This window comes from Rousettus aegyptiacus, unplaced genomic scaffold, assembly GCF_014176215.1.
Source record: "Rousettus aegyptiacus isolate mRouAeg1 unplaced genomic scaffold, mRouAeg1.p scaffold_m13_p_10, whole genome shotgun sequence".
NCBI classification, from domain to species: Eukaryota; Metazoa; Chordata; class Mammalia; order Chiroptera; family Pteropodidae; genus Rousettus; species Rousettus aegyptiacus.
Genome location: NW_023416285.1, coordinates 53,084,313 through 53,098,100, shown reverse-complemented (window position 1 = coordinate 53,098,100; position 13,788 = coordinate 53,084,313). Strand labels below are relative to the sequence as shown.

General features: G+C 35.6%; 2 protein-coding genes across 2 annotated transcripts; one reads left to right on the top strand and one right to left on the bottom strand.

Annotated features, from left to right (window-relative positions):
* Window positions 1–7,587: 7,587 nt before the first annotated feature.
* LOC118607705 lies at window positions 7,588–12,532 on the bottom strand. Its single transcript, XM_036226438.1, has 4 exons — window positions 12,464–12,532; window positions 10,190–10,345; window positions 8,935–9,340; window positions 7,588–8,600 (listed from the first exon to the last, which is right to left on the bottom strand). The coding sequence occupies exons 1-4, from the start codon at window positions 12,530–12,532 to the stop codon at window positions 8,458–8,460; spliced, it is 774 nt and encodes a 257-aa protein (XP_036082331.1). The 3' UTR covers window positions 7,588–8,457.
* Window positions 9,056–10,714, top strand: UTP3 (UTP3 small subunit processome component). Its single transcript, XM_016132948.2, has one exon. It carries the CDS (start codon window positions 9,216–9,218, stop codon window positions 10,650–10,652), a length of 1,437 nt encoding a protein of 478 aa, XP_015988434.1. The 5' UTR covers window positions 9,056–9,215; the 3' UTR covers window positions 10,653–10,714.
* Window positions 12,533–13,788: the final 1,256 nt, after the last annotated feature.

The window sequence follows — 13,788 nt, the reverse complement described above, 5'->3', positions numbered from 1 at the left end:
CTCTGCTCTAGTCAAATATGTTGCTTTCCTTTTCCTGTATATAATTAGCCAATTCCTATTTCAGAATCTTTTTTTGCTCTGTCATTTTCCTCACCATACATTTATTTTTCTTTCCTGCCAACCCTTGTCAAAATCCTAAAACCTTTAAAACTAATTCTGATAACTCTTCCCTGCTAATGTCATCCCATTCTGTTCATCAAATTATTCTCTGTTTCTTCAATGCTAATAAATCCATCTTATATCTCTTTATATCATTTTATGTGAGTTAACATATTACTTTACATTTTTATCACTTTTCTTTATATTTGTATAAATTATCTGATTCTAAAGTAATGTTTTCTAGATGTAGAGAGGGGTTCATAAAGAGCACTAGCAACTGGCAGCCAAAAAAAATGGTGCGAGGAAACACCAAAAAGGAACTATAAAGACTCAGAAAAATAAGTGAAATAATCAAATTTTTCTTATTCTACCTCTTCTAGTCAGTGTTTTTGCATCATATGTAAGTGCCATACTGTTTGTTTTCCATAATAACAAGGAGAAAACATAAAAATCTATGAGAAATGTCCAGTCAATTATTTGTTAAATATCTGATACAATCTTTAAAGACAATCACAGTAATTCTTTCATATCTCTTTCAGTTTCAAATAAATGGCTTTAGCCCAAAAGAGGCGCAATAATTGATTATGTCCTAAGTAATTCTGCAATAATAATTTACAATAATACTTCACCTAAAACAACATAATACTTCACAGTGTAAAGATAAGTCTTAAGAGACGAATTTACTCCATCTACCATCTTCCTACTAAAAAAGTAAAGGCACTGGAGTCAGATTGTATGGGTTCAAATGGGATTTTATTTAACCTCTCTTTTCCTCAATTTCACCTATTAAATGAGCATGATTATAGTAAGTACTTCATAGGATTTATAAGAAATAAAAAAGCATAAGGCCCCTAGAACATGGCTGCAATATATAAACAATTATTTTAGCATTATTATTTTTTTTTCTTTATGTTTAGAAAAGATAGCATCTTCTTTCAGAATGACATAAATGCTAAGCTATTACAGTGGGGCAGAATGGTGGCCCATCAAAGAGGTCCATATCCTAATTCTCAGAACCTATGAATGTTACATTACATGGCAAGGGGGAATATAGGTTGCAGATGGAATTATGGCTGCTAATCAGCTGACCTTCAGATAGAGAAATTATCCTGGATTCCCCAGGTTGGTCCATTGTAATAACGAGGGTCCTTATGAGAGAAAGAGGAAGGCAGGAGTGTCAGTGAGATAGTGAGAGAGAGGTTTGAAGATCATGCATTGCTGCCTTTGAAGCTGAAGGAAAAAGGCAGGAGACATAACATGCAGGCAGCATCTAGAAGCTAGGAAAATCAAGGAAACAGAATCTCCTCTAGAGCCTCTAGAAGGAACAAAGCCACATTAACACCTTGATTTTAGCCCAATGAGACCATGTCAGACTTCTTACCAAAGAACTGTAAGGATAATAAATTTGCATTGTGATAAGCCACTGAGTTTATTGTAATTTAGTATAGCACCAATAGAAAATTAATATATTTTTTGGCTCATAATTTCTTTATATAATTGAGACAACCATGTATTTTTATTTGAAATAATTTTTCTTTAAGACACTGAAATAAAGTTGCCATTATAGCAAATATGTTTTTGTGGTCTGTAACGCTAATGCTGCTTACCTGGCCCTTAATTCAAATGATCATTTATTTATTTATTCTTTCTTTCAACAAATATCTACTGACATCTACACTGTGGCAGGGATACAAGTGAAGGAGACAAATATGACCTTTGATCAATTAGGTTTACAGTCTATTGGGTAATGGTATATACTCAATATATATTTATGATGATGAAATACAATGTGCCTTAGAAGGCAGGGAAAGGCAGGGTCAAGGAAAGATTCCCAGAGAAAGTAATGTTCATGCTGAGACTAAAAGATGAGTAAAAGTCAGGCAAAAAGGGGACAAATATGGTCTAGGAGAGAATAACATTAGTAATTTAGAGTTGAGAGCAAACATGACTATTTGAGGTAATGCAAGTTCAATATGGCAATGAGTTCAAAAATAATATATTTTATATGTTTCAACATGCCTTCCCTTAAGCACATAGTATGGTGCTGTCTGCTGTGCAAAATTAAAATATTTTACGTGAATAGAAATTTGGTGTTATATGATATGGTTGTAGTGACTTTATATGACAATTATAATAATTGATTATTAAATATCTTCATTTAGTTCCTTAGCAACATGAAACAAGTTTCAAATACAATATCAAAATATTACTGATTTATATAAAAGGAAAATCTTAAGTAATGAGTTCAGCGTGATTTTAAATATCGTACAATAGAATATTAATTGTGGTAGTTAGTAATCACAGAGTGAAGTAATACTTTGATATGGCAATCAGTGTAGACAAAAATAAGTTGAAAGAAAACAATTTATAGTGAATAAACAATTAAATCAAAATCAGAGAAGCAAAAACAAAACAAAATCAGAAACAACAGAATAAATTTGCGCAAAATTAACCAATGAAGGAACAATGTCAATCTCTAAATGACATCCTCTAATTATACTTTATGATTATTTGCCTATAGAAACCTACTACATTCATGCTTTCCCAGGTTCCAAAACAAAACTGGAGAGATTCAACGTGGCTGATGCCTCCCGAGTCTCCTATTTTTCTGCGATTATATTGATGTTGATGCCATCTCTCTCAGTAATTTTAGTCTATAAATATGAATGACCAATTTTTTTCAATATCCATTGATGCATATGCCTCTATGTTCTACAAGGTTTTCATCAGTAATAAACTATCGACTAAGAAACAGAATAACAAAATGACTCAGAAAACTAACTTCAGAATGAGACGGATTGTGTTTAACCACCAGGTATATAATCTTGAGAAAATTATTTCACGACTGTGAAAAGAGGAATAATAATGGTACCCTTCTTATAAATATACTGTGAGAATAAAATAATACTTAAAATACCTAGCACAGCGGCTCATACATAATAAGTATCTCCCAAAATAGTCAATGATATTCGCAATAGCAAGTGGAGAAAACCCTGACAAGTATTGAAACTTTTGGACATGATAAAAATGTGAGTTGAGCACACATGGCGGCTTTATTCAGATGTATTTTTTTGTGGTTGGTGGTGATAATTTTTCATGGGTCAGTTTCATAGGGTAAATTTAAAAGTCTTAAACTTGAATAGGTTTAAATAAGACATTTCATCACATATAGCTCATTTATTAATCCAAAGCTTTTAAATTTGACACATGATAGACAGTCCTATAACTATAATGGCAGGCATACCCCTTCTAGTCTACTAGTTTATGTGTGCTAGCTACAATCCAAAACCTTATTTTTTTAGGTAAATATCTAATATATAGTCCCACGTTCTACTGAATGTGGAAGACCCTGAAATCTTTCTCTAGTTCAGATATTTCTCCCAAGCTTCAGACACATATATCCTACTGTCTAGAAGATATTAGACACTTGAACCTCTTCACAGATAATGCAAATGCAGCATGTCCAAATTTATTTTCCCATTCCCTGCACCCTGGGAACCTCTTTCCTTCTGAGTTTTCTATCTTAGTGGAGGGTACCATCATGTACTCAGTTGTCCAAGAAAACCTGGGAGTCATTGTAACTCCTCATTTTCATACTTAATCAGATACTAAGTCCTATAACACCATCTCTTAAATAGCTCTTAATGTGTCTACTTTTTTTTTTAGCTTTATTCCCAGGACCCTAGTTTAGACACTAAAATTCATCCCCTAGGTAACTGTAACAGCCTCACACTAACTTCCTACCTGTAATCGTACTTACTTTCTCTAATTCTCTAATCTTGCCCTGCTTAAAACCCTACAATGGGTCACCATTGCTCTTAGCATAAAGTCTAAGTTCTCTTTTAATACCAAAAATAGATACAAATCAATGACACATTTACAGGAAGCTTATTAAATTCTTAGGTTCTTTTTCTAATTTTTAATACCTTTTTGAAATTTAACAAAACTCAATTTTACTCTCATTTGATTAGCTATTTATCAGTACTTACTAGGTATAAGTAACTGTATTAGATACTGTTAAGTGTTACAAGATAAGTGGTGATATACTGACAGAAAAGATAAGTGTATAAATACCTGTAGTTTTAATACAGTATAGAAAATATTTTAAAATCCTAACACAAGAAGAGTTAAAGGGCTATTAGATGCTAGTGGAAGGAAGCAGATCAGACAATATAGCCTAAAGAAGGTATTTTAGATGGGCTTTGAAGGCCATCGATGAATAGAGATGGAGGAGAGAGTCTAAGCAAAGGCCAAGAGAAAGAAATCTCAGAAAGAGAAGAACAATGAGTATTGTAGTTTAGCTAAAATGTAGGATTCCTCAAGGAAAATAGTAGGAAAGCAGCTAGAAAAATAAGTTGGGGGCAGATAAAAGCAGGCCCATAATAATAGGCTAAGGGCTAAGGACTTTATGCTATAGAGAATGAGGAGTAACTAAAAAAAAAAAAAAAAAAATTATGTGCATTACGTTTCAAAAGACCTTCACCTTCAAAGCTAAAATTATTATTGAATCAATAGTTAATATATAAATAATTGTACCTATAAGGTTCCTCATGCTAGAAAAAATAAAAAACCATTAAAATAATGTTAAAAAATAATTGCACAGTATTTCATTGGATTAGAGTTTGAAAGGGCAATAAGTGTCAAATTCCATTAAATTTTTCATTTTGTAATTAAAGCTACCTAATCAAGTCATTTTTAATTAAAGGCTTAGAAGGGTTCATATGTTTTTCCTATATTTCAGTACAAGTTCTATATTTTACTTCCAAGTCATTTTTAGGATTTTTGAGTCTTTAAATAAATACAGACTTTAGTTGCAAAAAGAATCTAAAACCTACTGGTTTCAGAGTAAGTGGTTTCCATCAGAAATAAAAACAGATGGCAACTATATTTCATCTATTCCATTTTCTTTTTTACACCTAAAAATAATCCTTCTTTCTTTTTTTGCATCCAAAAATAGTTCAAGGAGTTTCTGTGATTATATTAAACGATCTAAATAAGTAAATAGCAATTAACACCAAGAATACATTTTCTCATTATTACTCTCCTATTAAATTATTTTTTACTACTACTATTTCTCTGAGCATTAAAAAAAAAAGAAAAAGCTACTTCTTAGACAACTTCAGTCATCAAAACATAGTCTGTGATGCCAGGATAAAAAGTAAGTACACATATAACTATTAGCTTAAGTTCACAAAAGCCATATACTAAACATTTCATCTTTTAAATGTTACTTTACTTTTAAATTTTTAAAAACTGTGTTAATGGCTAAAGAACCATAAAAGACACTGCAATTCATTGTTAAAGGTTACTATTTTAATATGCTGACACTGACCTAGATTCTAGGATTTAAAAAATGACTACTTGGATCCAGACTTAATGGGGCTTATATATTTAGTAGAAGGATAGCAGTAAATATAGAGATATGTATGAGACATGGGAATGCAAAAGAGGAAGTTCTTTACCCTGTCTGAGGAAGCCAAGAAAGGCTTTTAAGGTGACTTTTAAAATTAGTCTTAAACAATGAATAAGAATTCTCTAGAAGCAGAAACATGCAAAAGAAATGAGGCAAGAAAGAGCACAGCCAGCACAAGATTCATGAGGAACCCTGTACATATAATTATTTATATATTAACTATTGATTCAATGATAATTATAGCTTGGATAGTGAAGGTCTTTTGAAATACAGTTCACATAATTTTTGAGCCAGTCCTCATTCTCATTCTCTGCAAAATAAAGGCTTCAGATCTTAGCCTATATATATATATATATATATATATATATATATATATATATATATATAGGCTATTGGCTATATATATAGTGTGTGTGTGTGTGTGTGTGTGTGGTGTGTGTGTGTGTGTTTATTTATTTATTATTATTGCTACAACAGTCCAAAAAGAAGTGAGATCAATTTAAGCTAATCCGATTGTAGAATACCTTCAAGACCCGGAACTCATGCCCTGAAGAAAATATCTTAATATCACTTGGTGTGTCATTCACAAACCCCTACCTTCCACAGTCAGAAAATTCCATACATGGCTGTTAGCCCTCATTATGTGTAGCTTGCTAACTCCTAAACCCAATATAACAATAATTTAATAAGGATTCAAGTTGATGACAAATTATGGTTGCCACAAATATAACAGTTATATATCAAATGTTATTTAATATTTGTTCATTTCCTCTGGGGACTCAGTGTTTTTCTTTTTAATTGGCATAGGTTTATGATATAATAGTTATTAATCTGTCTTTGCAGCAACACAAAATTTTAAGGAAAAAACTCATCTAAGTGGTATATAATGATAAGATTAGACTATGGAAGATTAGTCTATGGGAGCTGCTAGAATTAAAAAATAGGCTTCAATTGTTCTTTATCAAAAATCTGAGAACTTTAGAATACAACACTCCAAATATGCACTGGATAGTGCAACTCTATTCTAAATAGTTAATGTAATATGTAGTATAAACTAAGTAATATTAGAGCAATGTGATCATTATCATTAAAAATGTCCAAAATATTTTTCTACCTTCTCTATAATAATATACACATTTTGGTCCTGAAGTAAGAAGTATTTTTTGTCTTCAATTAAACAGAAAAATTAGGACCGTTTTATGCATCTAAATAAAATTTAATATTTAGACATAATGAAAATTCAATACTACATATAAAGCAAGGATCTAATTACAGTTCCAGCATAAATGCACCATTATTTAAGCACTGTTTCTAGAAAAACAATCCAGAGGTGATCTCTCATCCCTCTAATCTCTTACAGTAGGTTTATATAACATACTACCTTGTATTTTAGTAATCTGTACACATCTTGTCCTCCTGCTTATAAACTCTTTGAGGGAAGATACTGGCTAATTCACCTTCGTATCAATTACACCATGTAGCATTCTGCTACAGTTAGAAAGTAGTTAATATTTGTTGAATGGCAAAATCTATTCTCATTTACATTCATAAACAAATTGTGCTAAAATTAAAATTTGGACTATAAAATTTTTGCCCTTTTCTATTCTTAAAATTGTTTTCTAAAATATTATAAAGGTTTTCAAATGCGTAAGGTAACTTTTAACACTTTGAAAATGTTTAGTTAGAAATAGTTTCTAGAAATTTGTAATATTTTCTTAACCTAAGGACACTTATACTTTCTGCAACATTTGTCATCATTAATTTTAGCAACATATCAAAAGTTCAGCTTCCAACAACCTACATTTGAAGGTATCATAATACTAATTCTGAACCTATCATATGTAATGTCTTGAAAACTTAAATCTTTAACTTTTCTAAGGTTATATATAAGGCAGTGCTTTCATAATTCCAGCTCTAGTAGTACTTCCAAAGACAAGTTTGACTAATTCTTCCCTTATTACCACCTTTTCCCTCAAACACTTTATTCTGTGCTCTTGATTTCTTTCATCCACCCAGCAAAACTTATCCACTGGAAAAGATCCAAAACTCAATCACACTGAAAAAGCAAAGGACTGATACAGGTGACTGTGAAAGTCTGGTGTGGGTGCCCTGTGCCTGGTTTCTATGCCAGATTTACTAATGAAATCTTCCCTGGTCTGTTTCTGCATGTGTAAAATAAAAGTATGACGCTGGAATTAATGATTCCTAAAACCTGTTCCAGCTCAGGTTATCTCCCTGAGGGATGACCCATAAGGGATGTTTACAGCCTTGTGCATGATTCATTCACTCTTATGTAGCGCCTAAGACGGATGGATAATCAATACTGTAATTTCAATATTTTTATTGAACAAATCTTAACACTTACTCTGTGCCAGACACTGTACTGGGTGCTTGCAATATCAGTGTTTGTAGAGATCTACTAGGTGTTATAGAAGAACTGAAGAAAAGACAAGGGAGTTAAAGATATCAAAGAGGTGATGCGAAAGTTGTCTTTTCAGTATCGTAGAAGTTTCCCAAGGTGGGGGGAGTACTAAACTCTAAGGAGAATGGCATCGATTAAAAAAAAAAAGAAAAAAAAAACGATATAAAAGGCATGTTGGGTGTTTTCAGCAGATGAAATCTGGGTAATACAGGACAAATGTTCAGTTACAATTTGGCATGTTTTGCATGATTACTTCATTAACGCGTGTCTCTCGCTAGGCCACAAACAAGTCCCACGAGTGTGGGTCTGCTTTTGCCCGCCATTGTTCTCCTAGAGCTTGTGCTTAAATGTTGAAAAATAGATTTTTAAGGGTACACCCCTGAGAGTTAAAAAGCGTCATTTCCAAAGTATCTTGAAGAATGAATCTTCTCTACTAAAACGAAGACAAATCGCGTGCCTTCTGAAGGCAATTTGAGTTTCTTGGAAAAGTCAGACCCTGGAGTGGCGCTCTGTCTTCCCACTGTCACCTCTCGGAGACACAAAGCCGCGCAGAATCGCCGAGGGCAGGCAGCTGGAAACCTGCTGGCACATCCGCCCGAGGCCCGAGCTGCGCTGTCGCCGCACGCCGACACCAGAATTCTCCAGTCCAGAGGCACCCGTAGCGCCCTAGGCGTTGCGACGAAAAATTAAAAACATGATTAACTTCTACACTTAGGCGCAGAAGAGAAAATTATTCCAGGAAAAAGAAACCTTCCACATCGGCTCACGGTTCCCGGTTGGAAACGCCTGGTACATGCGCAGTACAGCTCACTGCACAGTCCCGGGGTCTCTCCGAGGCACAGAGGTAGAGCGCCCTCTACTGGTCCCCAGAGACTTAGCCTCGCTATTCCGACAAGATACCGCCCAAGCTCGCGAGACTAAGAACGGAAGTCTCTCCGAAAGACGCTTGGGAACTTACTTTCCGACCTTATTGTTCCTACACGGAAGGATTTTAATTTACCGGAATCGATCGGCGTTAAAGGGCAAAGCGAAAAGGGAGGTGCTCTTAATGTGACTAAGCCTGCGGGGTGGAGCGGAAGTCTTGGTTCACGCGCCGCGGAGAGCATCCTGGGGACCGGAAGAAGGTAGAAGGTCCTGTCGCAACCGGAGCGCCGGCAAACTCGTGTGGTACGAGAGTGCGTGGCTGTTTTAAGAGGCACGTTGCTGAACCTCGTGGCTCTTGCGCGGAGGACAGAGGTGGCCGAAAGTCCGACCTTGGTGTAGAACCGGAGACTGCGAGCTATGGTGGGGAGATCCCGGAGGCGCGGAGCGGCCAAGTGGGCAGCTGTGCGAGCCAAGGCAGGTCGCGGCCCAGCGGACGAAAAGGAAGACGATTTAGAATTGCCACCCTCACCACGGGACTCCAGCTACTACCAGGATAAGGTAGATGATTTCCATGAGGCCCAGTCTCGAGCTGCCTTGGCTAAAGGCTGGAGCGAAATAGAGAGTGGGGATGAGGAGGCGGATGGCGATGAGGAGGAGGAAGAGGTGCTAGCCCTAGATATTGCTGAGGAGGACGATGAAGATGGAGCGAGTGCGGAGGATGAGGAGGACGACGAGGACGATGATGGCAGCTCCATGCAGAGTGAGGCCGAGGCCTCTGTGGATCCCAGTTTGTCGTGGGGTCAGAGGAAAAAACTTTACTATGACACGGACTATGGTTCCAAGTCCCGAGGCCGGCAGAGTCAGCAAGAAGTAGAGGATGAGGAAAAAGAGGAGGAGGAGGAGGCACAGCTCATTCAGCGGCGCCTAGCCCAAGCCCTGCAAGAGGATGATTTTGGGGTCACCTGGGTGGAGGCCTTTGCAAAACCGGTGCCTCGGGTAGATGAGGCTGAGACACGAGTCGTGAAGGATTTGGCGAAAGTTTCAGTGAAAGAGAAGCTAAAAATGCTGAAGAAGGAATCACCAGAGCTCTTGGAGTTAATAGAAGACCTGAAAGTTAAGTTGACAGAGGTGAAGGATGAGCTGGAGCCATTGTTACAGTTGGTGGAGCAAGGGATCATTCCGTCTGGAAAAGGAAGCCAATACTTGAGGACCAAATACAACCTCTATTTGAACTACTGCTCCAACATCAGTTTTTATTTGATCCTGAAAGCTAGGAGAGTCCCTGCACACGGACATCCTGTCATAGAAAGGCTCCTTACCTACCGAACTTTGATCAACAAACTGTCAGTTGTGGATCAGAAGCTGTCCTCTGAAATTCATCATCTGCTCACACTTAAGGATGATGCTGGAAAGAAAGAACTGAATGCAAAAGTAAAATCCACCAAGGTCAAACCAAAATCTGTTTCTGAGACTGTTGTTGCTGCCGCCGCCTCTGCTGTTACAAACCTTTCTGATGATTCTGATTTTGAAGAAGCTGCACTGAAATACTATAAAGAAATAGAAGATAGGCAAAAGTTGAAAAGAAAGAAAGAAGAAAATAGTACTGAAGAACAAGCTCTTGAAGATCAAAATGCAAAGAGAGGCATTACCTATCAGATTGCTAAAAATAGGGGACTTACACCAAGGAGAAAGAAGATTGATCGCAATCCCAGAGTGAAACACCGGGAGAAGTTCAGAAGAGCCAAAATTCGGAGAAGAGGCCAGGTTCGTGAAGTTCGTAGAGAAGAGCAACGTTATAGTGGTGAACTATCTGGCATTCGTGCAGGGGTTAAAAAGAGCATTAAGCTTAAGTAAAGTTTTCGCTTTAAGTTTTTTGGCAATTTTAGATCAATAAATTTGGATTTTTAACTGGTGAAGTTATTGTGCTAATATATAATACCTAACCTTAAGTTTTAAAAATTCCAGTCAACAGGGAAATTCATTTTGCATTATTGCTCAATTTATCCTTCAGTTTATATTAGGGTCAGACTAAGAACTATGGGAACAATATGCAGGTGCGTGAAAAAAAGTTCTCTGATATTCTGTCAAATAGTAGCCTAGGAAAATTTCACATCTAGTTGTGGAGCAACAGTCAAACTTAAAACAGCCTTATAATTTTTCATGTAAAGTGAAGAGAATGCACATTTGGCAATCATCTTATTTGTAAGATAGCCTATAAAATAGTTCTGACATTTCATTTACCTAAGTATAATTGAGCAGGATACTTGTTAAATAGGTTTAATGTTAGCTTAAGGATATTGTACATTATATGTAGCAAAAGCTTAGAAATGAAGAGGAACTTTGGTTAAAAGTGGAAAGATGTGCCTTAATTACATTAATTGTGATTTTTTTTTTTTTAATGGTCCTTAATGTGGTAAGGTAAAAATACCATTTTCTAGTGACTTGCAGCTGTTACTATTATACACTCCACTTAAAATTTGGTGTGATTACTACTAGGTAAGTGACAACTTCAAATGGTAAAAATGTTACATTTTCTTCCTTTGCTCTGGTCTTTACAGTAGGAAAAAGATGTTGAGATGGTGAATGTAGAAATATTTAGGATGATGCCAAAGAATGGAATGAGAGGACTTCTGAAGGGAAGTACAAAAGTTGTCTTAACTGTGTCACTGTTTGTTCTTTTCTTTAAACATTATGCTAGCTGCTAGAAATGCAGAGATGATTGCTGGTTAATTAAATACTTGCTATATGCCAGATGTATATCACCTTATGTGATCTTTATAATAACTTTGTGAAATAGTACTATTCTAGCAGAGATGAAGATGCTGAAATTGTGAGGTTAAGTTTCTAAAAGGCATGTGCTTGGGATTTGAACCTAAGCCAGCTTAATTTGAGCCTTCATTCTCTTCTAGCTTACATATGCCTTAGAGTAGCACATATGTCAAATAGTTTTATCTTTTATAAATAAAAGAAGTAGGTTGGAAATAAAATTAACACTGAGTGCTAAGGTACTTTTGTAAGCCCTTTGTACTTACTTCCCTTTTTCCTCACAACTCCCGTGTGGGAAATTCTGCTATCCATATTTAAAGATGAGGAAACCGACAAATAACTTTCTCAAAGTCATATAACTATTAAGTGGCAGAGCCAGGATTTCAACCCAGCCTTTCTGGCTTCAGAGCTCTATTCTATACTTTTTTTTCTGATATATAAAAAGTACAGTTGTTGGAGTTAACTTAATAGGGTGGTTTTGAGTTAATTACTTCATCTACAAATTTTTTGTGTGTGGTACAATTATTATACCTACTTTGAAGAAGAGCTATAACAGTGTTTAAGAGCTTCGAGATCATAGCATATATACTGGTGATCCCTGATACAGAGCTCCTAAAACCCTTGTACATTTCTAAGTAATGCGAGGACTAGGAGCATCTTTTGTTCTGAGGCAACTCTAGATGGGCTCCTAAATGGCTCCAGTATGGGGGACTGGTCTCCAGAAAGACCAAGCCATGATTAGAAGTTTGGAATTTTCAGCTCCACAGTCCAATCTCCAGGAAGGGGAGAGGGGCTGGAAATGGAGTTCATGATTGATTATGCTTATGTGAGCAAGTCTCCATAAAATCCCAGTAATGTGGGGTTCAGGATCTTTCTGGTTGGTGAACATATCCACGTACCAGGAGAGTAATGTACACCAGCTCCACCAGGACAGAAGCTCCTGCACTTGGGACCCTCCCAGACGTCATCCTATGTATCTCTTTATCTGACTGTTCTTCCATATATCACATTCTTCAGGAAACTGGTAAACATAACGTGAGTGTGTAAGTTCTGTGAGCAAATTAATTGAACCCGAGGAGGGAGTTGTGGGGACCTTAGTCATAATATGTAAAAATCCTGAGGAATGAATATCTTAAGTTTGGAAGAAGGAGCATTGGGCGAGCTCCTGAAGGGATAGAGAAAATCTGGGACAGGATAAAAAGCAAGGAAATAGATAGAAGTTGAAAGTATTTGATGTTCTATGTCAAATCCCTGACATGTATAAAGTGAGGGGAAAGGAAGTTTTAAAGGAAGTAAAACTTTACATTTAGGAAAGTGGAAAAAATTAAACATGTTTATATTCCTCCAAATATCAAATATTCCTTCAGAGACTTCACAACACTATATTATTCACTCTGGAATAACTAGGATATAGATGGTGCTATCCTACTTTATCAATGTAAAATGCGGCTTTGTTTGATGTGGATTAATAGCAAACGAAGTTACAAATTAGTGGATTAAATATTTACATCCAAATTTCACATTTACTTAAAACATTTAAAGAGCACCAAGATGTGTTGGGTAATGTCCTAACACATGAGTAATCAACTGTTAACGACTCAGTGTGATCATTTTTCACAGACACTTTGAATTCTGGAAAGTCTCATGGATAAGAGTTCCGAAAAAGTAGATTACTGGTTATCAGACATCAATATAAATCAATCTATTAGTTTCATGTCAATGGTAAGCTGTGGGCAGCTATCAAAAATATAAAATATTAGAAATTAAGTAGAAGAAAATAGCAAATTAGTGAGCCAGTAACTTCCTCTGTCACTAACCAGCTGACTAGCTTTGGGCTAGTTAATTTCTCTAAGCCACAGTTTCTTATCTATATTTATCTATGAAGGAGTTAAGTAAAATGAACATTTCCCTTTAATTTCTGTGTAGAAATAAATTTAATTGCTTATCAAACCTACGACTATATTGTCAAAGCTTTTGGCAAACTGGAAAATAATTTTGTGATCTTCAAGATAATTAGTTTAGATAACTATTTACATATCTGACAAAAAAATATTTGATATATCCTAGGAATGGCTGAAGTTGCTCATTTTTCCTTGCTGGTTATATGAAGTAAAAGAATTTTAGTATGTTAAAGTAATACATTGTATTACTTTAAAGTTAATTTACCAAAATAATTCATGAAAAGTGAAAATCAGTATAATTTAGATCTCAGGGGTCACAAAGA